This window comes from Dama dama, chromosome 8 (genome assembly GCF_033118175.1).
Source record: "Dama dama isolate Ldn47 chromosome 8, ASM3311817v1, whole genome shotgun sequence".
NCBI classification, from domain to species: domain Eukaryota; kingdom Metazoa; phylum Chordata; class Mammalia; order Artiodactyla; family Cervidae; genus Dama; species Dama dama.
Window position 1 is genome coordinate 7261385 of NC_083688.1, and position 27998 is coordinate 7289382.

Here is a 27998-nt window from a genome sequence, read left to right on the forward strand (position 1 = left end):
AAATAATAGATTACAGGTAGGGGATTAAGGGCTTTCCTGGTGGCTCAGACAGTACAGAATCTGCCTGCAATGTGGGACACCTGGGTTTGATTCCTGTGTTGGGAAGATCCCTTGGGGAAGGGAATGGCTACCCACTCCAGTATTCTTGCCTGGAGAATTCTAGGGATAGAGGAGCCTGGTGGGCTATAGTCCATGGGGTTGCAAAGAGTTGGACATGACTGATAACTAATAGTGGGAGGACAGAAGGGAGAACTCTCATGCTCTACCTCTTGCTGTCAATTGCAGACTCCCCAGAAAGAGACATAACCTTGCATCGCCCAACAGGAAGAGGGCTACTATGTTACTGCCCAGCAGGAGGAGGAATTTCTCTTTGCCTGGCAACAGTCTAGCCAATGAGAGACTGTCCTAACTCAGCCAATGAAGAGTCACTACCCTTCGAACTCCCAGTTTCCTCCAATAGATGGTTTATAGTGGCCCCTCTTTCCCTTATAAAGAAACATTCCTCTCCTTGTTCTTTGGACTTGCTTATTGTTCATCATGAATCGCATGTCCCAAATGGCAATTCTTTGCTGTTTCTGAATAAATCCATTTAGCTGGTCAAATGACAGGCTGTTTTTTGTTTTTCTTTTTTTAGGTTTTCAGAAGTTACCCTGAGGGAGAATTGGTGGGAGCTGGGAGACCCTTCCCCAGTTGAGAGCTACTAGAATGAATTTGGGCTTATAAGGCTGCCACATAGGCTATTCTATATCCTTCCAGAGACCATTGTTGCAAAAAGGCAAGCTGCCAGGGTGGTAGGCACAGCTCTGGCCGCACTGTAGCACTCGTCTTGTGCACTCAGTTTGATGGATCCCAATTGCAAGTACCCGCACCTCTCTGGGAGGGAGTGGCTCTCTACACAGGACTGTTGGGAGTTGGTGGATAAATTCCCCAGTTCCTGTCTCTGGTAGTGGAACATATCTAGAGGGTTTAATACTGAACTCCCAAAGCACCCTAGGAGGACTGAGTTCCACTTGCTCAGAGACCTGACCTGTCTGACTGTGCACCTGGACTGGCTGCTTCCCCTCCCTCTCTTCCACTCTTCTATTGGTGCTTTCTGAAATCATTGCACTGAAATAAATACCCCCAAGTCCTTGTCTCTGGTCCACTGCTGGGGACCCAACTGAAGACCCTATCCAGTAAAGCCCCTACATATGAACTTTCAAAGATGCAAACATGCATCTGATTCCAGCAGGAACCAGAATCTGTGTCATCAATGTCAGGCATGAGTGAAACTGCAGCTTGCCCTCCATCTCCTATTGCTGACGATCCTTCAGCTCCACCATCTCCCATCTCCTCTCTCTTCTCCAGTCAGTAGTTCTTCTTGCCTGCTCACTCGATGCCAGCCTCTGTAAGCCAGTGGTTGTACTTTTCAAGGTACTGTGCATGAGTTCAGTTGTGTCTGATTATTTGAGACCCCACGGACTGTAGCCCACCAGGCTCCTCTGTCCATTCTTTAAGGAAGAATACTGGAGCGGGTTGCCGTTCCCTGCTCCAGGGGATCTTCCTGACCTAGGGGTCAGACCCTCGTCTTCTGTGTCTCCTGCATTGGCAGGCAGATTCTTTACCACTGTGCCACCTGGGAAGCTTCAAGGTGCTGTACTGTGAGGTGAAATATATTTTACTTTTGTGTGTTTGTTTGTATGCATTATTTGTATAAGAAATATTATAAATCTATTACAGTATAGTACTGTATAGCTGATAGTGTTAGCTGGGTACCTAGGCTAACTTCTTTGGACTTAGTGAAAAAATTGGACTTACCAATGTGCTTTCAGAATGGAACACATTCGCATGTAGGGGACTTACTCTAGTCTTAACAGTCAAGACTGGTGAAGAGCCTTTGAGAAATAAGAGCACACACTTTTCCATTCGATTTTGCCTTTTTCTCTAAAAATAGAGCTCTTTATTTAAACAGTTTAGGGTAGGTCCCAACAAGCATTAGGAAATTATTTAAATATGATATAAACATAAAATAAAGCTAGAAATAAATACAAATATCTCAGAGCAATATATAAACTTCTCAGTACCCTAAAGAATCGGAATCTTACTTTTACTTAGGGCATTACCTGCTCCACCCCCGTTGTTCTTCACATGTGGCCTTGGAGTTCAAGCTATGCAGTTCCTGGCCATTGAGTTTATGAAAGGGCTTTGTAAACAGTTCAGTGCTGAGTACACCTAACTAATAATATTGGCCAGCATGTTCTTTCCTAATGCTGCCCATAGTTTTTTGTTTATAACTTAATGACCATGAAGGAGCTGGACTTTTAGAATTCAAGGAGGGTTCAGCCTATGTCAGAAATTAAACTTTGAAAAAAATACTTAGAAAACACACAAGGTTTCAGAATACAGTGGTTAGTTACTTCACACCAGCCTAAGACAACTGTGACGATAGCTTTTAGGGACTTGGAATTACCTCCTCGAAGCAGCTCAACAGGTTCCAGAAAGGACACCGGGCTTGGTCTGGGTATTTCCCTGGGAACTGGTCCTGAGCCTTCCCCAGTGCCACGGGTACAGCTTGTTTTTCTTCTCCTGTGTTGAGTGATGGATGTAGACAAGCCTCATGGGAGAGAAACCCCTGCAGACAGGCACGTGTGTGTGCCTGGGCGTGCAGGCACGTGCATGCCTCCCAGCAGTGGTGAAGGCCCCTGCAACCCCATGCCCCTTGCCGAGACCTTCGTACTGTTTACTTGGCCAAAGGGACCGGGGTTGCCCTGGCGGGCCAGAGACCCAACCTCACTCTTAGCGATATATATAGTGAAGTCAACATTTCTGCTTCCTCATCTGAAACAGAAGACAGGATTTGCAGCTTCAAAGGGGGTTTGTTAACTTTTTCTTTAGCAGTGGAGACTCCCAAGCACAATTGCACATGGAGAGTGCTGGAGAAAAATGAGGGGTCCAGGGAGGTTGCTCTGGTTGAAACTGGGGAAGCTCTAGCTTCCCCTGAGATTGAGACTCCTCCTGTGAAGCCCAGGGTCTTTTGGGAACACAGTTTGAGAAGCCCTGGAAGTTTGAGAAGCTTTTCCAGATCATTCTCTCTATGCTATACCTTTATGCTGACTTCTAAACAGCACAGCCCTGTGGGTACAAAGCTTATGAAGATGCTTTTTGCATCACTGGAAAAACGTGTAAGTCCTGGCAGGTGAAATGGCAGAGCCAAGGTTTGTTCTGATCTCTGTGGTTCCCGCAGGGCCACAAAACTGACAAAATTAGGTTACCAAATCAGTTGTTTGAGAACATCCATCACTACCCCCAGGGAAGAACAGTCACCTATTTCCAGAAACAGTGGTTTCTCAAAACTGGAAAGGGAAATAGGACATCTTTACAACCACAATGGGCAACTGAAGGGTCTAAAGTTCTAAGCTGGGGATCACAGGCTTGGGGGCCCAATTCCCTGCTGGGTTGCTTCTTCACCATCAATTAATCAGGCTCCCTAGACAGTGGACCATTTGGTTCTTTCTTTGCCGCGAAAAGGGAGAGGGACCAGGGATCCCCTTGACTGGGCTTCAGCTTTTGAGAACTCAGTTTCCTGACCACAAGGCGGGGGGCAGTGAGGGTGGGAGGTAGGTGGGAGACTTGGAGTGAGAATCCAGTCACTCTGAGTTTAGGATCACAGGTGGGAGATGCCCAGTGGTCCCCCCACCCCCCAGAGCCTGGGTGGATGGGAGAATCCTACTGGTCGCCACGTGGTGAGTGCCAACGATGTGGCAGGCATCACGCGTCTGTCAGAACTCTCACCACGCCCCAGGTGGTAGCTGGAGAGGAGACTCAGGCACAGAGGAGGAGGGTGTCTCCCCATCCGCCACACAACTGGTAAATGGCAGAGCTGGGATCTGGACCCAGGTCTGTCTGATATTATAGATTGTGAAACGCGTGACTCAGAGACTGGGCTTTCAATGACGACGCCCTTCCCCTTCCTCTGCCTCTCCAACACCCTTGGCCAACTAGATTTTTCTTCACTGGGGCCCACCCTAGGGAACTCATAAACCAGAAGGCCGAGTTCTGCGGAGGAGGAAGCCCAGCGGATGCTGGAGAAAGATGAGAGTCTCTGCTCCACCAGATGTGCCTGCAATTCCTTCTCTCCCCAAAGCCGGATGGGCCCTTGCACTGTCGGCTTTCAGTGTCCACTGGGACCTGACCTTGCCCATTTCACATTGTCTGGAGATAATCTTTCCAGCTGGCCTATCACCCCAGGGTCAGTGGGGTGATCTGACACCCAACCAACCTCTGACCTCCTCCCATTCTCGTCTCCACCCCTCCTGGTGCTTGGCACAAAGCAGGCAGGTCAGAGGGCAGGTGGCTTCTGATGGCTCAGCCTGGTGGACAGCCTCTAATGGCTGGGGTTCCCCGAGGTACTCTGAAGACCGTCTGCTGCCCCAGCAACGATACTCCCAGGATTTCAAGTCTTGGTGACGCCTTGGGTCCCTGGAAAACTCAGCAGCAGCCAGACTCGGAGGCACAGCTCACCTGGCCAAGTAATGCCCCAGGGGTCTGACCTCGGTCCTCTGGAGGCTCTTAGCCCTGCAGCTGCCAGCACTGCTGTCCTCACTTTCTGACTCCCTCCAACCCTCTTCCTCCTCTTCTTCCTCCCCCTCAACATCCTCAGGACTATTGTCCCAGCAGAAGGTCAGTGTCCGAAGAGAAACCGGGGGTTCTCCAGGGACTAGATTCAGCCCTGGTGATGATAAGCCCCAGGTGGTCCAGGAGGAGAGGTTGTCTTTGGGGGGCTCTCCTGAGGAACTGGAGTCCTCGGAGAATTTGGGTGGTGGGAGAGGCTTCTGGTGTTCCTCCCGATGCAGCCCCTGGCCTGGCCCCTTCTTGGCCAAATAGCCGGAGGATCCAGCCTCATCCCAGGAGGAGGAGGAGCCGGCAGTGCTGGCCCAGCTTCTGCCTGAAGAATCGTAGGCAGAGGAGCCTTCCCCCTGGACCAGCGGAGTCCAGGGCCCTCCTGCCTCGGTGGGCCCCGGACTCTGGAGTTCCTGCCCCAGGAAGGGGGGCGGTTCAATGTAGGGCTGGAAGCTGACACTGGGATCCGTGTCCTCTTCATCTGTGTTCTCCTCACCGTCCTTCTCCTCAGTGCTGTCCTTCTCTGGTCCGGCCTGGACGGGGGCTGGGGCCCTGGCTCTAGAGGTCAGCCTGACCCTATTGGTCAGTTCCTTTTGGGGACAGAGGATCAGGTTGTGCACGCACTCTGGGACACTAGGCTGAAAGGTTGCCCTGTAGTGTCTGTGTCCGGAGAAGTTCTGATTTGGGGAGAGGAGAGAAGAACAGAAGATTAGCCTTTCTGGAAGCATGATTGTTCTAATTTGGGTTCCCTGGGAAATAGACAAGGAAAGAGACAAGCGATTCAAACGGAAGCCGTTTCTCTGGGAAGTCATCCCGGGAAGTGCCAGCAAGGCGCAGCAGCCCGTAGCGGGGTATGGTGAGTCAGGTCACCTCGAGGGCAGCTGGAGCTGAGCCTTGCTGGGGACTTGGAGCGGCTGCAGCACCGGGGCCTCAGAGCACCAGTGGGGGAGGGATGGAGGGGGTGGTGGCGTGAACTCCCTGGCACACGCAGCCTGTGATGTGCACAGGCAGAGAGGGCACCAGAGGCCAGAGAAAGCGTCCAGGTTGCAGGCGCTGGCTTTAGGAGATCAGGCTGGTGATCTACCATGTAACGGAAGGTGGACAGAGGAGCTTGGCAGGCTATGGTCCATAGGGTTGCCAAGAGTCGGACATGACTGAAGGGACTTCGCATGCGTGCATGCTCGGGAAGGTAGAGGGATGGGGCAGGTACGGATGTCTAACACAGAGGTAGTCCTCCAGTGAGTGGGAATCCCCTGCAGGTCCAGGAATGTCAAACACTTCCATGTGGCGAACACTCAGAGCCCATCCTCAAAGTTCCCACCCAACCCAAGTGCCCACCGAGCCCCATGTATGACTCAGCTTCCCTTTCCAGGCCTCCACTGAACAAATCTGGCCTCTCCAGGCTTCCCTTGTCCCAGTGCCCCAGGTTCTAAGTGAGTGAGCCAGCAGACCAATGAAGAAATTGCAGGGTCTGCCTGTGTAAGACTTACCCTCAGTTAGACGGTGAACAAAGTGCTGGGACCTTTTTAAGATGTCTCCTTTCGGTTTCACCCTCCCCACCTCCCCTCCCGGCACCTCTCCTGAATCCCAAGGCTGGGGGTTCTGCTCTTGGCACTTGACAAATCCTTAGCAGAGATGAAATTATTTTCAAGAGGGATTTAAGGCACTTGTCCCTCCCAGGCTTATCTGCTATTTTAATTTGGTGCCAAAGGAATGAATCACTAATGGAGAAAATTTAGATGGGTAGATAGACGTTTTGCAGTCTAGGCGATCTTGATATTCTACCTGAACTATCTACCAAGTCTAGCTCCACTTCCTTCCTCTTGGACAACCCTCCCTCCCTGTCCCACGCCCCCAGATTTGCCATACCAGGGCCTGTGGCATCTTTGTCTGCTGAAGCCAGGGGTTCCCCCTGAAGGTCTTCCACATCACAGGCCCTATGGCAACAGCCAATAGCAGTGGTAGTAGAAGCGGTAGTAGCAACAGGAGCACCCAGTTGGATCCTAGGAAGAAAAAAAATAATGACTAGAGAAACGGGGGCTCCTGTCTATCAGTTACATCTGAGCTGAGGCTTCACATACATTATCCTATTTAATACTCATAAGAATAAACCCAGGACTTCCCTGGTGATCCAGTGGTTAAGTGCCAACTCAGGTGACACGGGTTCAATCCCTGGTGTGGGAAGATCCCACATGCCTCAAGACAACTAAGCCTGCACACCACTACTTAGGCCCACACTAGAGCCCGTGCTCCTCAATGAGAGAAGTCACCGCAATGAGAAGCCCCTGCACCCCAACAAAGAGTAGCCCCCCCTTGCGGCAACTAGAGAAAACCCTCTAGCAGCAGTGAAGACCCAGTGCAGCCAAAATAAATGAATACATAAAATTTAAAAAGAAAAAAAAAACTGAATTAAACCCATCCTACAGATGGTGGAAAGCAAGGTTCACAGAGATTATGTAAACTGCCCAAAGATACATAGTGAGCGGAGGCGAAGCTGGAATTTTAATGGAGGCGAGTCTGTCTCTAAACTCGGGCTCTTAACCACCACGTGATGAAGATCCTAAAGCTCAGGGGGGAAGTCCTCACTTCTGTACCACTTGGCACTCACCCGGGGCTTCCAGGAAGAAGCAGGCGGGCTCGGAGAACTCGCTGTATTTAGGATTGCCAAAGGTGTAGATGGTTCTGGCGCTGAGGCAGTGGTACCCGCTGGTGTCTGGCTGGAGGGGAATCTGGACTGGCTGACCATGGGGAGTGGCTGGAAACTGGGTCTGTGTGGAGAGAGAAACAGAGGAGAGTGGGCCTGTGGGGGGAACTGGCTCCATGCAGTCAGGATGGGGTGTGTTTGGCAGGTATGGCACAGCTGGGATTCCCACAGCTTCTTTACTTGCCTTAAGGCTTAAGCATTAAGTGAGAGCACTTCCCAACACTATCTGGCTTCTCTTCTTCGCTGAGTCTCAAGGTAGAGATGGTTTGGGTTCAAAAGCAGCCCTGCCACTCAAGGTCACTCCCAGGCACACCCCACCAGGGCCCAGTGGTCCTCACTTTCAGGGGCAGATGCCTCAGGTTTCCTACCCTCAGGGCATGGCAAAATATTAGGGTGGAGGAAATCACCCCTGAATATTCACTGGAAGGACGGATGCTGAAGCGGAAGCTCTAATCCTTCGGCCACCTGATGCGAAGAGCCGACTCATTGGAAAAGACCCTGATGCTGGGAAAGGTTGAAGGCAAAAGGAGAAAGGGGTGACAGAGGAAATGGTTAGATAGCATCATGGACTCAATGGACATGAATTTGAACAGACTCCGGGAGATAGTGGAGGACAGAGGAGCCTGATGTGCTGCAGTCCATGGGGTCGCAAAGAGCTGGACCTGACTTAGTGACTAAACAACAACACAGGGGTATTCACTCAGCCATTACAGACACAGAAAACTCCAGGGCTGCTTGTCCAACACAGTAGCCACTGGCCGCATGGGGCTATTGAACACTTGGAACGTGGCTGGTACCAACCAAGATGCGCTCCAGTATAAAATGCATACCAACTTTCATGAGAGACCAACCCAAAAATCTCAGTAATTTTTATATTAACTACATGTTGAGATGATTACATTCAATTGAATGAAATAAAATCTGCTGTGAAAACTAAATTCACTTGTTTCTTTTTACTTAATTGAATGTGGAATGTTTAAGTGACACAGTGTGTTCTGCATTATGTTTCTACTGGACAGTAGAAAGAACAGAAGAACACCTATGAGGTTCTTGAAGGCAAGGACCACATCAGATGAAGATCTTTGTCTCTGGGATCCAGAGTGTGCAGGAGGTCAGGAGTGTGAGTCTGGGTTCAGTAAACAACAGAATGAACAAGAAAAGGGGTCTATAGACTTTAACCTCACCTTTGTTTGAAAATAGTTTTCCTGGAACATGGCTATGCCTCTTTGTTTACCTATTTACTTATGGCTCTTTTCATGTTACAGATAGAGCTGAATAGATGTGAGAGACACTATGGCCTGCCAAGTAAAAAATATTTACTCTCTGGCCATTTACGGAAAAAATTTGCTAACCATAAACAAATAGATACAGACATAAGCACATGCATACACAGAAACAAGTCTGAAATTGTATATATGCTGCTGCTGCTAAGTCGTTTTAGTCGTGTCCGACTCTGTGCAACTCCATAGATGGCAGCCCACCAGGCTCCCCCCGTCCCTGGGATTCTCCAGGCAAGAACACTGGAGTGGGTTGCCTTTTCCTTCTCCAACGCATGAAAGTGAAAAGTGAAAGTGAAGTCATTCAGTCGTGTCCTACCCTTTGCGACCCCATGGACTGCAGCCTACCAGGCTCCTCCGTCCATGGGATTTTCCAGGAAAGAGTACTGGAGTGGGTTGCCATTGCCTTCTCCAAATTGTATATACACCAAAGAGCTATTTGAAATCATCTCTGGATACTTTCGGTTTTCTTCCTAGAATTTATCTGAATTTTCTAGTTTTTTTTCCCAAATGAATCTGGTGCCTCAGCAAGTAGGCCTCCCAGAGCCCATCATACTTCAATCAGATTTTATTTTTTTAAAAAAGTTTCATAATGAAAACAAAAACAAAACTGCCTTGTTGTTACTAGCTGTAATACTCAGGGGAAGGATGTCCTGGACTTGGCCCTTTGGGTGGGGGTTTGGGGCAGAGGTGAGCCACAAGTCAATCACACTGCAAAGTCAAGGGGGTGACTGCAGCAGTGAGGGGTAGGCATGGAAGGCTTCCTGGAGGAGGCATTCAGGGGCAAGGCTCGGAGGGTGAAGAGCTCGGAGGGGATCTGCTGGGAGACTGGGGAAGGGGACGCAGCTTGTGGGGGCATGAGGTGGGCTTCTCACCTTGTTCTTAGTCCCCTCCTTCCAGAAATCCACCTCATAGTTCAGATCTGGTTGGGGCACACAAGGCGGCAGCTGGTACGTAGCATTGACAATCAGGATCTCCTCTGTCTGGTTGAACACCAGGACAGGCGGGGCTGGCTCCACTGGTGGGAACAGAACGGGACTTGTCAGGACCTTCCGCAGGTCACAGAGCACGCATGCCCCTGCCTCCAGGCAGGCCTGCTCCTCACCCAGTGCGGAAACAGTTAACCTGCCTTGACGCACGTTGTCCCTTCCCCCGGGTGCCCTTCACCTGTCCCTGGTCTGTCAGCTTCCTGCCCATCTGTATCAGTATTCTGTTGCTGCCATAACATTGCCACAACCTTAGTGGCTTATATCAACACAGATTTATCATGTCACAGTTCTGGAGGTAAGAGTCTAGGTGGGCTTGATGGGGTTCTCAACGCTGGGTGGAAATCAAGGTGTCAGCCGGCCTGGGCTCTCCTCTGGGAACTTTGGGGGCAGAATTCACTCCCATACTCATTACTGTTGTTAGCAGATTTCAGTTCCCTGTAGCTGTAAGGCTGAGGTTTATTTCCATGCTGTTTGTTAGCCGGGAGCCTTTCTCAGCTTCTGAAGACACCTGTGCTTCTTTCTTCTTTTTCTTTTTAAAAAATTTTTTGGCCACACTGCATAGCATTATGGGAATCTTAGTTCCCCGACCTGAGACTGAACCCATGTCCCCTGTAGTTGAAACATGGAGTCTTAACCACTGGACTGCCAGGGAAGTCCCAGCACCTGCATTTCTAATCAGGTTACCCCTTCATCTTCAAAGCAGAAACACCATATTGAATCCTTCTCACATTTCAATTCTCTCTGATTTCCCCTTTTTCTACATGTCTTCTGCCTCCAGCTGGAGAAAGGTCTCTGCTTTTAAGGACTCAAGGGACTAGATTGGGCCCATTTGGATAATCCAAGATAATCTCACTATTTTAACACCCATAAACGTAAGTAAAATCCCTTTTGCCATCTAATATTAACATTTAACATATTCATAGGTTCAGGGATTAAAGCATGAACATCTTGGGGGGAGTCATTCTGCCTATCATGGTTCTCCGTATGATTCCTGAGAGACTGAAATTCCTGTCTCTCTCAAGGGCAACATACATTCACCCCATCCTGTGCGTGCAGGCTCAGTTGCTCATCTGTGTCCGACTCTTTGTGACCCCCATGGACTGGAGCCCACCAGGCTCCTCTGTCCATGGGATTCTCCAGGCAAGAATACTGGAGTGGGTTGCCATTTCCTTCTCCAGGGGATCTTCCTAACCCAGGGATCGAACCTGTGTTCCCTGTGTCTCCCGCACTGGTAGGCGGATTCTTTACCATTGAGCCATCTCACCCCGTCCCAAGGCCCCCTAGGGTCTCATCCCATTACTGCATCAACTCAAATTCCAAAATCTCATCTTCTAAAGTATCTAAATCAGGTTCAGGTGAGAGTCTGGGTCCAATGCACTCAGCATGACATCTGGATTCCTGTCCACTTGTGGACCGGTGAAAATAAAGTACAAGTTATCTGCTCCCAATATAAGGAGGTGGGATAGGCAGCGGACAATGATCATGGACATTTTGGTTCAAATAGGGAGAAACAGGAGGTAAAATACTCACTGAGCTGAAGCAGTTTTGAAATCTAGCTACACAAACTGTATTAGATTTTTAGGCCTGGGAACTACATTTCCTTGGCTTTCAACACTGCTCTCTAGGATCTTGGTTCCACTCTCTGAATAGTCCTTCTTTTTCATGAAAGATATTTGCAGCTAAATAGTTTACAGTCTGCTTCTTTCCATAGAAATTGGGGCACCAATAGCCTTCTTTCATTTCATATTCTCTCTGCTCCTTTTCATCCAAACTGACACTATTTCTGCTGATATAAAATGCTCAAGAAGCTTATGGGTCTCCTACAGATGTCACAGGGACCTACTGCATCTGACAGAAGCCAGTTCCACATATCTTTTTGGGAAGAGCTGTTTCTATTTTTGGTTTTAGCTAAGCTGGCTGAGGGATAACACTTCCGTTTTCTAGAGGCCCCTTGATTTGATTGAGGGGACTGTGTGTCATACCCTTAAATCTCTTCCAAGAGCCTTTTCTCTGGGCCAAACACATTGATCTGAGGTTTTAGTAAGTGGTTATACAATCACGTGGGTGTATGAATGCCCAGTTGCTTCAGTCTCGTCCAACTCTTTGCTGCCCCATGGACTGTGGCCCGCCAGGCTCCTCTGTCCACCGGGATTTCCAGGGAAGAATACTGGAGTGGGTCACTGTGCCCTCATCCAGGGCATCTTCCCCACCCAGGGATCAAACCCATGTCACCTGTGTCTCCTGCATTGGCAAGCAGGTTTTTTATCCCTGGTGCCACCAGGAAGTCCAGGTGTATAGTTACACCCTTGGCTATTTCTCTGTGTCACACTCCTGGAAGAAATTTCTTAATTTTAGCATCTTTTGCATCTGGATAGGTTGAGAGTTGTCCAGACGTTTGAGTCCTAGCTCCTTTTTGTTTAGGCTCTTTCCTCAATTTCTCTTTCCTCCTTGCATTTTGCTATAGTTGCCAATAATAAACCAGACCATGCCTTCAATATTTTGTTTGGAAATCTTCTTGATAAAGGACCAAATTAATCATTTATGAGTTCTGTTTTCCATACACATGTAAGATACAAATTTGCTCATCGTTTTTCAGTATATAAGAGGCATCCCCCTTCCCGAAATTTTCAGTAACATATTCCTCACTTCCTTCTGTGAGGCAGTACCTTTAGTATCCATACTTCTACTAACAGTCTGCTCATGATGATTTAACTATTCTTGAAAGAGATTTATGGCTTCGTAGGTGGCTCAGTGGTAGAGAATCTGTCTGCCAACGCAGGAGAGGCAGGAGACAAGAGCTCGACTCCTGGGTTGGGGAGATCTCCTGGAGGAGGAAATAGCAACCCATTCCAGTATCCTTGCCTGGAAAGTCCCATGGACCTGAGGGGATGTAGGCTTCCTCTATGATGTTCTTCACTTCCGAGCCCTCACTGGCAGAATCTTTAATGTCCATTTCTACTGACAGTCTGATCAAGATTATCTAGGTTTGACTGATGGTTTGAAGATGGAGGGGGCAGTGACAAGGAATAAAGCAACAAGAGAAAATTAATATACCATTGTTCGAAGTCCAGCTGAAATGCCACTTTTTCCATGCTGCCTTCCCTGAGCACCAAACGGCAGGAGCCCTGACCACATTGGTCTTCCCTGCTCTGATTGTGCTCAGGGAAAGCATGGGGCTTCTGCAAGGTGCCACTACTTATGTGATCAGGAAACACCCACTCGACACTGATATGTATTAAAGCCCTGGGCAGGGAGCTGAGAGAAGTGGGGAGACGAGGCCCCCATAAATTTTGACCTCAAGGAGTTGGAGGAAATTAGAGGGAAAATGAAATATTCAAACTAACAAAACTCAAGAGAGAATGTGACCAGGGTCACGGTTGAGTGCAGAAAAAAGGCAAGAAGGATCATTCAAGCCTGAGGTGTGCTCTAAGAGAATCAGAAGAGCTTTAGGGAGGAAGAAACAAAATAAATTAATTAAAAAAATAAAAAAGCCCATCTCTGCATCTGTCCCTTTATTGTTCTAATTCTTATTCCTATTCATCCATCATTCTTCTAGGCAGACAACCTTTCTGTCTGCCTTCCCAACTTTCTTTTCGTCCATCTGTCCATCTTTCGTGACTATGCTTCTTTTCCTTCCCATCCATACATCCTTCTCAGCTATCCTTCCTTCTTCCTAATTATCTAATCTTCCCTTCTTTCCAGCTGACATTTCTTCCTTCCTATCCATCCTGTCTTCCTAATCATTTATACTTTCTTTCTTCCTTTCATCTAGCCAGTCAGCCTACTTTGCTATCCCTCCATCCTTCCTGTCCATCCATTGTTTTCTTTCCATGTATCTTTTCTTTTTGCTTTTCCTTTCTCCTTTGCTTCTCCTTCCCTCTCACCCACCCTTCCCTCCCTTGCCAGGCAGCCAGCCTTCCTTCTATAGTCTCTAGCCACTGACCCATCCATCTGAGTTTCATTCCTATCCTGTGCTTCTCCACCCATACTAGTTCCTTCATAGTAAGCATTTATCCATCCTTCTAGCCTCATCCTTCCCACGCATCCATCACTTCCTCCCTATTGCTTCCACATTTCCTTTCTTCTCATTCATCCATCCTTTTCCTCCATTTGTCAATCTACCCTGCCAGCTTCCTCCCATCCCAATCACCGCTTCTTCCTTCTCTGTCACTCTTTCCTGCCATCCTTCATTCAATCCTTTCCTCCCCTCCCTTCAAGCCCTATTTTGTCCTCAAATATTTTGAGAAGCCTGAATGATAAATTACAGATTTCAGCTCCATGAAGCTATTGTCTGAGTATTTATACTCCCTTTCTTACTCTTGACCCAATCCAGCATCTTGTCCAAGGTCAGAAAGACGTATTTCACATCACATCTCCATCAATTACTAGCCAGTAAGTTTCTTAACTTTTTTAAGTCTTAATTTTTTAATTTTTTTAAAAACACGGGTGGATTAAAATGAACCTCACAGGCCTGTTGTGAGGGTCAGAAATAAAATACACTGGAGAAAAAATTGCTCTCCTCACTTAATGTTAACAATGGTGATTCCTGAAGGTTATAAGCATGGGGAATGTTTTCCTTCCTATTCTTCTCTCTCTTTCCCCTGAAATTTCTATGGTGTACAGAAATTATTTTTTCAACCAAAATTTAAAAAAAATATTTCTGAAAGAGAGAGATTGAACATTAACAAAAATAGGAATAAGTAAAGTGCTTTGTGTAGTTCATAACCAAGGTTGTATACAGTAGAAGATCATGAACCTCATTAGTTGGAGGCACAAACAGAACTGGGTTTCCTTGGTGGCTCAGACAGTAAAGAATCTGCCTGCAATGCAGGAGACCTGGGTTTGATCCCTGGGTTGGGAAGATCCCCTGGGAAAGGGATAGGTTACCCACTCCAGTATTCTTGCCTGGAGAATTCTGTGCTCAGAGGAACCTGGTGGGTTACAGTCCATTCAGTCACAAAGAGTCAGACACAATTGAGCGGCTCACACACACACACACACACACACACACACACACACACACACACACACACACACACACACACACACCCCGAACTGCTGGGGCTGGCAAACGCTTCTGATTACTGGTTGCAAAGTCAGACTACTTGGACTACAGGCTGGGGCCCATGGCGGATGGCTCCAGAGCTGCCCACCGCTTTGGGGAAGTGGAGGGCAGATGGCTAGGACAGCAGTGTCACTGAGCTGAGCTCCTAGGCAGACAGCCTCCCTCTCACAGCCCCTTACCCACCTTCAAAGAAGTAATCCATGGACTTGGACTCTACCCAGGGGGACTTGGCGCCGTGTGAAACTGCTTGCACACGCCCCTTGAACTTGTTGCACAGGTCTTGCTTCTCCAGGCACATCAGAGAACACACCAGTTCTTTGGTTCCTGCACACTTTTTCACTCTCCGCCACCTTCTGGGGGGTGCAAAGCTGAGGGAGGAGACAGAAAAGTGTGGGTCATGGATTCGGCCTCTTGGGGTGAGGAAACTTGGAGAATACGTGATTACATGTCCCTCCATCCCACCTGGTTGTCCATCCATCCATCTGTCTGGCCAGCCAGCCATCAACTGAGACAGAAGAAGGACCGTCCTGTTAGCAGCTTGGACTCAAGAATGACAGATGAGGGTGGGAACCCAGGTTCTGCCCATCACTAGCTCTGGAACCTTCAAGTCCCTAAGCCTGAATCTCCTCATTTGTGATGTCTCCCTCACAGGGCCGCTCTGCTAGTAACCATTCTCCACCACGTTGATTCATTCAGACAATTACAGGCCCCCCACTGTGTGTCCCACTCTGTGCTGGGTGCTACGTGAATGTCGGAGGGGACACCCAAGTCCATGACTCCAACTTCCTGAGAACACTGAGGTGCAAAGGAGGGACCCGCTCGCTGGGCATTATTCTCAGGGAATCGGCAATTCATGGCGGATGAGGTCTTGCCCTCGGAACCGACACTCAGGAAGGAGGGGCTTTCCCACCATTGTCACATGAGAAGATAAACTCAGGAGCTGGTAAGTGCAGTGAAAACAGGGGAAGGTGGGGTGACTACTTTCTGAAGGCAGCTCAGGAAAGGTCAGGAAGACAGTGCTGAAGCTGAGGATGGGATACTGAGAAGGGAGCCATAAGAAGGGGTGGGGGGAAGGAAATCACAAAAGCAAAAGCCTTGCGATGGGAAGGGACTTGATCAGTACAGAAAAAAAGCAAGACCAGGGTGGCCAAAGCCCAGTGGACAAGGAACAGAGAGGGTGGGCAGACTGGAGATGAGGACAGAGGTGGGTGGGCAGAGCAGGCAGAGTCTTACCATCTTGGTATGGAGTTTGGATTTTATTCCATATGTCATAGGAAACCGCTGGAAGGTTCTGAACAGGGGGACTGAAGTTATCTGATTTACGTTTTTAAAATATCACTCTGATAAGCCAGCATTTAAACTGAGTTTAGGCCCCCAGTCTGGCATTTTGTCACTGCAGCCCTGGCAGACTAACACATCAGCTTTCTTTCCTTTTGGTGTCCTAATCCTAACAAAGGTCCGTCTAGTCAAAGCTATGGTTTTTCCAGTGGTCATGTATGGATGTGAGAGTTGAACTATAAAGAAAGTTGAGCGCCGAAGAATTGATGCTTTTGAACTGTGGTGTTGAAGAAGACTCTTGAGAGTCCCTTAGACTGCAAGGAGATCCAACCAGTCCATCCTAAAGGAAATCAGTCCTGAATGTTTATTGGAAGGACTGATGTTGAAGCTGAAACTCCAATACTTTGGCCACCTGATGCAAAGAGCTGATTCATTTGAAAAGACCCTGATGCTGGGAAAGATTGAGGGCAGGAGGAGAAGCGAACGACAGAGGATGAGATGGTTGGATGGCATCACCGACTCAATGGACATGAGTTTGAGTAAATTCCGGGAGTTGGTGATGGACAGGGAGGGCTTGACGTCCTGCAGTCCATGAGGTCGCAAAGAGTTGGACACGACTGAGTGATTAAACTGAACTAAACTGAACTGAAGAAATGTTTGCCTGATTCAAGGTCACAAAGATGCTCTTCTGTGCTTTCTTCTATGAGTCTTATAACTTCAGCATTTACATTTCAGTTCTCTTTTATTTTAAAAATTTTCTCTCTTTTTCACCTTCTGTTTCTTTTAAGGCATTATCTGCTGTATTTGCTCTTATATTTCTTCTAATTTATTCTTCATTTATGAAATATGGTGGTGGTGGTTGTCATCTGCAGCAACATGGATGGACCTAGAGATTGTCATACTAAGTGAATTAAGTCAGACAGAGGGAGACAGATGTCATATGGTATCACTTATATGTGTAATCTTAAATGATACAAATACTTTGATTTCTCACGGTTCTGGAGACAAGAAGTCCAAGATCAAGGTGTCAGCAGGTCTGCTGTCTTCTGAGGCCTCTCTCTGGAGATGGTCACCTTCCTTCTCCCTGTGTTCTCACCTGGCCTTTTCTCTGTGTGAGAGCAGCCCTGGTGTCCCCTCCTCTTCTCATAAAGGTGCTAATCCTATTGGCTTAGGGCCTCACCCTTAGGACTGCATTTAATCTTAATTGCCTCTTACATCTTAAATACTGTATACTTGTGACTTTATCTCCAAATACAGTCTCAAGGGTGTTAGGGCTTTAACACATGAGTGACTAAGGGGTGGAACACAATTCAGTCCATAACAAGGAATTACGAATTAAGCTGCTATGAAATTCACATACAAGTCTTCATATGGATATATGTTTTCACATCTCTTGGATATAGATCTAGGAGTGGAATCTGGGAAGCGTGGTCACTGAATGTGTGACTTTACTAGAAACTGTAAAGCTGTTTTCCAAAGTGACTATATCATTGTAGTTCCCACCAACAATACATAGTCAGTATCCACAAGGGATTGGTTCTAGGATCACCCACTGATACAGAAATCTGCAGTTAAGCTCCCTTACATAAGGGGCTTTGTATCTGCACACAACACTTGCACATTCTCTCATATACTTTAAATCATCTCTAGATCACTTATGATATTTAATATAAATGCAAACACTATGTAAATAATTGTAAATATGATGCAAATGCTACATAAATATTTGCTACTGTGTGGCAAATTCAAGTTTGTCTTTTGGAACTGTCTGAATTTTTTTAAAAAATATATTTTTTTCCATGGTTGGTTGAACCTGTGGCTGCAAAACCTCCAAATATGGAGGGCCATATGCCCTCCATACCCAATCCAGTATTCTTGCCTGGGAACTCTCATGGACAGAGGAGGCAGTGGGCTACAATCCCTGGGGTTGCAAAGAGTCAGACACGACTTAGCAACTAAACAACAAAATGCCCTCCACATGCTTGTCTGCGTTTAGTACTGTCACATCTTTTAATTTTAACCATTCTAGTGGTGTGTGTATTTCCTTGTAGCTTTAATTTGCATTTCCCTAAAGACTAACGATGTTGAACATCTCTTCATATGCTTTTGGGCTATTTACATATCTTCTTTTGTTAAGTGACAATTCAAATATTTTGGGGTGATTCATCTTATTTTTGAGATGTAGGAGTTCTTTATCTATTTTGGATATAAGTTCTTTGTCAGTGTATGTATTGTGAATATATATTTCTCAGTGACTGGCTTTTTCATTTTCTTTGGGGTTTTATTTTTTTAAAGAACAAAAGTTTTAAATTTACTGAAATTCAGTTTATCAGTATTACTGACTAAATTGTACAGCATCCACCCCCACCCCCCAGACCCGGTTCATATGTTGAAGCCCTAACACCCCAATGTGACTGTGTTTGGAGATGGGGCCTTTAAAGAGGTAATTAAGATTAAACGCAGTCCTAAGGGTGAGGCCCTAAACCAATAAGACTAGTGCCTTTATGAGAAGAGGAAGGGACACCATGGCTGCTCTCACACAGAAAAAAGGCCAGGTGAGGACACAGGGAGAAGGAAGGTGACCATCTCCTGAGAAAGGCCTCAGGGGAGCTAATGTAACAAATACCTAAAAATGAGTTAGTGGCTTTACAGTTGGGTTATGGGTAGAAGCTGCAAGGGTTTTAAAGTTTATGTGAGCAAAAGCCAAAATTGCCTTGAAAACACTATTGGTAGGAATATAGACCCCCTTCATGGATTACAGCCTTGTCATGGTGAAGGGGCTTATGTAACTCAATGAAGCTATGAGCCATGCCATGAGGGGTCACCTAGGATGGATGAGTCATGGTTAAGAGCTCTGACAAAATGTGATTCTGAGAGTGATCAGATGGAAAGGAGGAATATCTTATTGGAAACTGGAAGAAAATTGATCCTTGTTATAGAGTAGCAATGAGTGTGGCTGAATTACATCCTAGTGTTTTTATGGAAAATCAGAAATGGAAAGTGATGAATTTTGATACTTAGCTGTGGAGATTTCTAAGAAATATGCTGCAGATGTAACCTGATTTCTTCTTACTGCTTACAGTAAAATGAGAAAGGAGAGAGAGAGAGACAGATAGAAGGAATCGCTAAGCCAAAAGGAACCAGAACTTGAAGATAAGGAAAATTCTCAGCCTATGAATATTGCAAAAAAAAATAAGAAAGCATGTTCTGGAGAGAATGCCAAAGTTGTGGCTTGAAAATCATTTGATAAAGAGATCATGGGTGTGACTCGCAGATTTAATCAGCCATCTCAGTAGAAGCCAGGAATAGAGATGGGATTTTTAAACATATTACCTCAATTCTGTTCACTGAAAAGATCTCAAAGCGATAGTGCAGTACTGATCAGACAGCTACACAGTGTTCTTTAAAACCATTTTTTTTACCAAATGGAGACATGGCTGATTTCAGGTTTCAGGTGAGGAATTGTGCAAATGAATCTGGAACATCTATTTGCAACAAATGACAATAGAGATATCAAGACTTACTAGGGTCAAGTTCAAAGGACCCAGGAGCCAACCTGAAGGGACTTGCATTGGCCAAATGTGAGACAATTCAAGCTTCAATGAGTAGAATCAATTGCAATGGACTAAACCATTAGATATGTTTAACTACTTGAGTTGGTGATGATAATTAAAAAAAAACCAACAAGGCAATCCCCTTTGGGGCATGATAGGGAACCAATTCGTTATCTTCCAAGCTGGTCAAGAAAAAAATTCCAAGCATTTATTCTGTCTTGCCTGTATGAACAGTACCACTGAATATCAAATACTACATGAAAGGAAGCATCTTTTTATAAAATAATTCTAGCTAATAAATGAGAAAATAGTACCATTAGAATATCACAGTTTTGGAATCCTCACAGGTGTTTCAAAAGTATAAAAGGAAAGGAAAATATCATAAAAGTCTGAGGTTAGGCTTTCAATTCTTTAATCAATTTATCCCACTTCCACTATGCCTAGCTGTGTGTTTTTGAGCAAAACACCCTCTTAGGGTTTCAATTCCCTCACTGGTAGAGCAGAGTCACTGAATCCTTCCTTGCAGGGCAGTGTGAGATTAAATATGTTTCATGTATGGACACGTGCAGACACACAGCAAACACACAGGACAGGCTGGGTATTTTCTGCCTCCTGACACAGTTCTGCACCATTCTTTCTTTTTCTTTTCTTTCTTTAGTTTGGGTGCACTGGGTTTTCGTTGCTGTGTGTGGACTTTCTCTGGTTGTGATGAACCAGGGCTACTTCCCCATTATGGTGGTTTCTCACGTTGTGAAGCATGGGCTCTAGGGCGCACAGGCTCCGTAGTTGTGGCCCCCGGGCTGAGTTGCCCTGCAGTATGTGGGATCTTCCCAGACCAGGGATTGAACCCAAGTTCCCTGCATTGGCAGGTGGATTCTTAACCACTGGACCACCAGGGAAGGTCCCATCCTCTCTTTTGAAAGCTCTCTACAGTCTGTCCTTTCCCAAGCCAGGCCCCCACCGTTCATATCTGGAGGCTACAGATGGAGGCACCATGATAGAACAGGAAGAGCACAAGCTTTGGGGTCAGACAGATGTGGGTTTTTCTTCTGCTTCCATCACTGACTTCCTTAGGCAAGTCACAGCACCTCTGAGTACCTCCTCACCTCTAACACAGGGGAGATGCAGAGCCTGCAGAAGGGAGGCATTCACGCTAGGCTCCTAGCACTCAGCCTGGCACAGGAAGAGTCCTGAGTATATGGCAGTTCTCCTTCCTGCCTCCTCCTTCCCACCAATTCTAGATTAATGCTGCTGAGTATCTGCTTTTATTAGCTTACTCTCTAATGAAAGATCTTCAGATGACTTCCACCTGTGTGCAAAGATGACAAATCTGCTTTCATTTTTAGACTCCTCTGCATCAGCGGTGGATGCCTGGGCTGCCAAGGTGAGAAGGACCCCAAGGCTCTGTGCAGGCTCCGTGGGGAAAAGGGTGATCATTTTGTGATGCCTATCACAGCTCTGCAAGAGATATCCCTGCTTCCTTTACCTGCTACAGTGTCAAGCACTTTATCCAGGCTCTCAAAAATTCCATCATCAGGCCCTCACAGCTCCATCCATGCCCTGTTTTGACTTTTCTCAAAGATCCTGCCTCGCTCCTGGCAGGTCCATCACCTGGGCACTGTTCTCCATTCAGCATCACCCCCACCTCCAGAACTTTCCTGAATATCCTCTCCCAGTACCTGCCGCATGCTGTCACCTGTGGGACTCAGAGAAGCAGTGGGTGCTTGCTAGGAGTCAACACATGAGACCCTACCCATGACAAGGTCATGAGGGAGAAAACCTGACAGGGAAGGTGGATCAGGTTTTCAGGGGTTTTGAAAAGGCCAGCTCACGAGATCCCACCCATGACAAGGTCACGAGGAGAAAGCCTGACAGGCAAGGCAGATCAGGTTTTCAGGGATTTCGAAAAGCTGCCCCCGGCGCTCACCTTAAAGATGATGTCTGTCTTTCTGATGCCTGCCTCAATAGACTACTCCCTAGTTTCTGTGACACAGGCAGAAGGCCTTCCCCAATCTCTTCCCAAATGAGAATCGATTTAGAACTTTAATCAATAAGTTTCCCAGGTGGTGGTATTTTATGAGATTATCCAGGGTGAAAGGAGTGTTTTAATTTAAACTCCTTTGCTGGTATTTTAGTTTGTTTGGCAAATGTGTTTATGCCCTTGGTACTAATATGCATGATTGCTTATAATACCCTAATCATAAAATAACATAAAGAACCTGATCATATAAAGGCCCTAACAGACATAGAGCCCTTCGGGGGGTGAGGAAGCCCTATTAGAAAACACAAGAAAAATTATTCTAAAAGTAGCTATTGGGTTAACATTTGCTTGCTGTGTTTTGTTTGCTGTGTTTTTGCTTTTAATGTGCTAAGGTTGTGTTATAGAAACCATTGTTAATATAGTTAAAGATCTAGAGAAATAAGAGCTTAGCCCTAGTGTGGTAACAATGAGATGGTTGTTAATTGTCAGCCAGGAGTGCTAGGCAGAGGCTGCCTCATCAAAGTCACAGAGTCAGTCTGGGGTAAACTTCTCAGATAAATGCAACTGACAACTTCTGCAGAAGGATTAATTTTTGTGTTAACAAGGTTATACTTCTACTCTGTACTGTTGCCCTATGAGACTGCTACCTTTCAGTTAAGGTCACCATAGAAACAGAAAATAGGTTTACATTCACCTGACTTGCATAAAATGTTAATAGGCCCCAAGGCCAGAAGATAATGTACAAGACCGTCATAAACAAAGAAGTATGCAGAAAACACCCTGGTTTCGTGAAGAACAAGCTGATGTAATGTTAAACTATCTTCCCCTTAGAAATGTACTAATTTAGGGTATAAAAGCCACGGTAAAAAATAAAGCATTGCCAGACTCTGCCAGACTCTGCACCCCCTGTCTGGTCGGTCTCTCTCTCTCTCTCTCTCTCTCTCTCTCTCTCTCTCTCTCTCTCCCCCTCGCAGACTTGGCCCTATCAAGGCTGGTCTCACGTGTCTTCTCTCTCTCGCCAACGCTGTTCATCCTGAGGGTACCCCCTGGATCCTGCCGAGGCTGGATGGACCCCAGCAGGTGCTGCCCACACTGAATGTAGCTATTTATTGCAGAGAAGCCCCTCTGGCCCCTGCCCACCTCTTCAGGCCCACTGCCCCGCCCCCCCATCCCACCCCGCCAGCTCAGAGGCATTCTTCCACCTTTGATAGGCCACAAAATAGGTCACGTTTTGGGGGTTGCCAGGCCCTGGGAGCCACGTCAGGTACACACTGAAGTCTCGCGAGAGCAGTGTCACGTTCTGGGGAGGGGCCAGGAGGGGCCGCCCTGTGGAGGAGAAAGAGGTCATGAAGCCTGGAGCCATTCTGAGCTGAAGCATGGCATGGCAGGCAATCGGGTGCTTGCTCAGTTTGAGAAGCAGGCATTGTCTGGGGTGGCTGAAGCAGACGGGATGTGATGTAGGCGGGAGACCCGGGGGGCACGATTCCAGTTATAGTTGTGCGACCTACTGGCTGACTACAGCCCCTTCCCCTCCTTAGACCTCAGCAGCCCATCTGTGCCCATCTGTGCCCACCCTGGCACTTGAGGATTCCAGCAAAACAGCACAGAGCAGAACCATCTGATAGATCCCTGGCCTTCAGGAGGGAACGGCCCTGAGGGTCTCATGGAACAGAGGCTCTGTCCTGTCCTCAGCCATGTCCCCAGGGTCTGCCTGCAAAGGTCCCTAGGCACATAGTAGGTGCACAGTGAAAATCTGTTGAGTGAATGAATGAATACTGTGATGACCTGGATTATCCCTAAGGCCTCCTAACTGCTGTCCCTGCTTCCAGCTTTGTCCCCTCAGTCCATTTACCATATGACAGCAGGGGTTAAAACAAAAGTTAAATCATGTCACCCTTTTGCTTTAAGGCCCCAGTGGCTTCTGTTTCACTCCAGGTAAAATCCAAAGTCTCTACAGTCACCCACAGGGCCCTACCCAGTCTGACCCAGGACTCCCCAGGACTCTGTCCCCTCCAGCCACACTGGCCCCTTCCTGTTCCTAGAGTGCGATGGGCCTGCACTCACCTCCAGGCCTTTCCACAAGCTGTTCCTTCCGCCTAGACTGTTCTCCCCCGGATATTCCATCTGGCTCACTTCTTTGCTTCCTTCCCATCTCTGCTCAGACGTCACTGTCCCAGCGGCTCTTTCCCTGACTGCCTCTAACTTTCCCCTGCTGCCCTCCTCGGCACTCCTTCCTTCTCACTGCTCAGCTTCTGAAATATGCATCTGCTTACCAGCTGCCCAGTTCCTGCCCTTCCCGCGCTCTCAGAATAAAGTCCATGCTCCTTATCAGGGTACGTGCAGCCCTGCCCAGCTTGGCCTGGCCATCTCGTTGACGTCTTCCTGACAGCTCACCAACACACCTCACCAGGCTGCAGCCAATCTTCCTTCTCGCCCTTCTCAAACCACTGCATTCCTCTGTGTGTCCTTGAACCCAAGCATTCTTCACAGCATGGTATTCACCATCCAGTCTTTTAAAGACTTGATTCAAATGTCACTTCCTCTGGGGAGTCTTCCTGACATGTCAGAAGTGGTGGCAATGCTGCTGCTGCTAGTAAGAGCAGCTAATGTGTCCTGTGTCCTAACTATGTGCCAGGCACGATGCAAAAACTATGTCATCTGCATTTTCTCCTTCAACCTGCCCCACCTCTCCAGGAGGCAGGTACTAATTGTGAGCATCACATTACAGATGAGGAAACTGAGGCCCTCTTAGCTAATAAGTTGCAGAAATGGAATTCAAATCCATCCAGGCCTAGTCAATCCCAAAGTCTGGGCTCTTTAAAAAAATTTTTTTTTTAAAAATTCATTTTTAGTTTTGGCTTTGTTGCTATGGGAGGGCTTTCTGGAGTTGTGGGGGGCTGGGCTCTTCATTTTGGTGCACGTGCTTCTCATTGCCACAGCTTCTCTTGTTGCGGCAAACTGGCTCTAGGGCACGAAGGCTTCAGGACTGGTGCACTGGCCAAGTCACTCTGAAGCATGTGGAATCTTCCCCGACCAGAGATCGAACCCATGTGCCCTGCATTGGCAGGCTGATTCTTAACCACGGGACCACCAGGGAAATCCCCAAAGTCTGAACTCTGATCACACTTCCTCCCCTAGGTTCTCATGGGGCCTGCTGTTCTTCAGTCACGAAGGCATGCTCAACTCTGCGATTCCATGGATTGCAGCACACCCAGCTTCCCTGTCATCTCCCGGAATTTGCTCAAACTCATGTCCATTGAGTCAGTGACGCCATCCAATCATCTCATCCTCTGTTGCTTTCTTTTCCTCCCACCCTCAATTTTTCCCAGCATCAGGGTCTCATCTGAAAAATGAGTCAGTTCTTCAAATCAGGTGGCTAAGGTATTGGAGTTTCAGCATCAGTCCCTCCAGTGAATATTCACGGTTGATTTCCTTTAGGATTGACTGGTTTGATCTCCTTGGTGTCTAAGGGATTCTCAACAGTCCTCCAACACTACAATTCAAAAACATCAATTCTTTGACACTCAGCTTTCTTTATGTGAGCCCAACTCTCACATCTGTACATAACTGGAAAAACCATAGCTTTGACTAGACGGACCTTTGCTGGCAAAGTGATGTCTCTGCTTTTTAATATGCTGTCTAGGTTTTTCATAGCTTTTCTTCCAAGGAGTAAGCGTCTATTAATTTTGTGGCTGCAGCCACCATCTGCAGTGATTTTGGAGCCCAAGAAAATAAAGTCTGCCACTGTTTCCACTTTTTCCTTCTATGTTCGGCATTATTCTTCCAACATCTGTGGCTCACTGCTGCTCAAGAACATCTCTTGATCACTGCATGCCAGAAGTTTCAAAGAGGGCTACAACTCCACTCCTGCCCTTTAAGTACTCATGGTCCCATGGAGAATTCAGTTACCTGAAGGGTCACATGCGCCGTGATAGAAATCCATACAGTATACAGAAGGGCATCAGGGAAGGTGGGGTCCATTCTGCTGATGGCCCTCAGTTCAGGTCCACACTCCCGCCTTTTTAGACCCAAATGTGGGCTCCTGCTTTCACCCCAACCTGTGTCCTGTCATTGGAACTGGATCACCAGGACGCTGATGCTGACAGTGCTCCCAGTTTCTGGACTTTCTAGCAGGTGGCTGGCAAGAGGCCAAAATCCGTCTACCAGTAGCTTATCTGAGAATAGGCCTTAAGTCTGAGCTCGGCCGCAATGGAGAAATAGCAGCCAGAGTAGTTGCCCTCTGGGTGCTCAGCTGCTCTGTGGTGTCTGACTCTTTGAGATCCTGGACTGTAGCCCGCCAGGCCCCTCTGTCCATGGATTTCCCAGGCAAGAATACTGGAGTGGGCTGCTGTTTCCTTCTCTGGGGGATCTTCCTGACCCAGGGATGGAACCTGTGTGTCCTGCATTGGCAGGCGGATTCTTTACCACTGAGCCCCCTGGCAATCCATTACCCTCTACTGAGCCTTTGAAAGGTGCCAGGCACAAGGCTGGCATTCAGTCAAATCCCCATTCAATCAAAACCTCACTCAGTCCTCAGGACAAACCACTCTGTGGTGTAGGCGTCAATCCCCTTCCACAGAAGGGGCTACACACCCTTTAAGACAGAAGTGGCTACACACCCATTACACAGTAATAATTTAAGAGCTAGAAGTGCCCTTGGACATAATATAATATTGATGTTAAAAGCCAACATTTGTCTGAGCAACTTTTTTGTGCTGGGCACCACATTATTCTAATTAAGTGTCACAACCCAACTGCCTCAGGTTACACACCCATTATGTGTGGGAGCCAGGATTAGAACCTGGATTCAGCTTTGCTTCACCCTAAACCTTCACACCACAGCTTGTGTTCTGTACATTAAATATTCATCGAGTGTAAGGATAGCTAGGGCTAGACAGCAAAACCATTGATGGTGAAAAGGGGAGTACAGAGGACCCCTCCCCTCCCACCACGTAGGTATCCCGTTCCTCATCAGCTGCTGTAACACTGCGGTGAAGGCACCGGAGCTGGGGCGTCCCTGAGCTGACCCGGGTGGAAGAACCAGCCGCCCGCAGCACCGCCAAAGCTGGCCATGCTCGCTTCAGCCTCAGTCTTCCCTGTTCTGTGTGTCTCACCAACGCCTTCCTTCTTGGGTAATTCCCTTAACTGCTCTGAGCCTCAGTTTCCACATCTGAAAAGGGAGAAAATACTACCTACCTTTAGGACAGTTGGGCTGTGATGCTTAACTAGAATAATGTGGTGCCCAGCACAAAGAAGTTGCTCAGACAAATGTTGGCTTTTAGCATCAATATTAGATTATGTCTAAGGGCCCTTCTAAGCTCTTAAATTATTAGTCTAAGATCAGGGCGATATCCTGGCTCCAATCTGGGCTCCTTCTCCCTGGATTAGCTGGGGTTTGGTGGTTGGATCCCAACCACCCAAGGTGTTTTGTACCCTGTCAACTTATTTACTAGTGAGGGCGCAGAAAAAAAAAAAATGTGACTTGTTAGAACGGTAGCACAGCTTAGACTAAGCGGGTGGTCCTTCCCCCCAGGCCTGGGTGGAACTTTTGACACCTCGAGTTGGGAGGAGGGGGAGGATAGGGGACTCCCCCAACCCCTCCACACTCCCCAACCACCGGCCCCCCACCCCCCGCCCTGCCCCAGCCAGCGAGGGCAGAGCACTTTTGCTTGGTTTCCTGTACCAATGAGGGTCAAGTGTGGGTGATGGTATTCATTCAGCGGACAGGGCTTTTAGGAAACCCTAAAAAGAGCTTTATAAAAGACAAATGCAGCTGACTTTTGAACTGTCACTATCTGTTTTTCTGTGTTCACCTGGACCTGAACTGGCACTAGAAAATTGGATCAGTTCCTTCCCGTAATGGAATTTCAGACTCGAGTCTGTTAAGAAAGTGAAGTGAAGTCGCTCAGTCGCGTCTGACTCTTTGAGACCCCATGGACTGCAGTATGCCAGGCTCCTCTGTCCGTCCATGGGATTTTCCAGGCAAGAGTGCTGGAGTGGCGAGTCTGTTTAGTCCCCGGTTAGAAAAAACCAGGTGGTGGCGGGTTGGGGGCGGGGAGGGGGGAGGGATGGGCTCTGCGGATTCGCACGACCAGGGTTACCCCGCACAGACCTCTGCCCGGGCACCTCCCTCCCAGGGTCGGTCTGAACTGGGTGCAGACCGGATGGAGCGCCCCCGCGGCCCCGCGCCCGCCCCGCGGCCCCGAGCCCTTACCTGGAGCTGACTGCAGCAGGCACAGGAGCAGGGGGGCCCAGCGTCGGGCCCCCGTCATGCCGGCCCTCCCGCGGCCCTGGGCGGGGGGACCAGGTCAGGCCTCCCACACCTCCGGCCTCCTGGTTCACACCGGGCAGGTGATGCGACTGGCAGCCAATAGGAGGCCGAGTCACGGGCCCGCCCCTCCGGGGGCGTGGCCAGGGAGGCGCCCGGGGCTTCCCCTGGGGCCGCCCCGCTCAAACCCTCCAGGAGCTCCCCAAAGCCTCTACTTCTTTTTTTTTCTGCCCGATCCCGGTGAGGGGATGGAGTGGGGGGGGGGGGGGGGGGGGGGGAGATC

The 27998-nt window shown here is 47.9% G+C and overlaps 1 protein-coding gene across 5 annotated transcripts; it reads right to left on the minus strand.

Annotated features, from left to right (window-relative positions):
* Positions 1–1917: 1917 nt before the first annotated feature.
* On the minus strand, positions 1918–27792 carry IFNLR1 (interferon lambda receptor 1). Of its 5 annotated transcripts, none has more exons than XM_061148210.1 (7): positions 27662–27792; positions 22650–22773; positions 14818–15002; positions 9456–9598; positions 7208–7367; positions 6469–6602; positions 1918–5276 (listed from the first exon to the last, which is right to left on the minus strand). In XM_061148210.1, the coding sequence occupies exons 1-7, from the start codon at positions 27717–27719 to the stop codon at positions 4497–4499; spliced, it is 1584 nt and encodes a 527-aa protein (XP_061004193.1). In that variant the 5' UTR covers positions 27720–27792; the 3' UTR covers positions 1918–4496. The 5 variants fall into 5 exon arrangements, with proteins under 5 accessions (XP_061004193.1, XP_061004190.1, XP_061004189.1 ...); XM_061148207.1 differs by having other exon boundaries at positions 1918–5348; XM_061148206.1 differs by lacking the exon at positions 27662–27792 and adding an exon at positions 23512–23714 and having other exon boundaries at positions 1918–5348.
* Between the last annotated feature and the right edge of the window lie 206 nt (positions 27793–27998).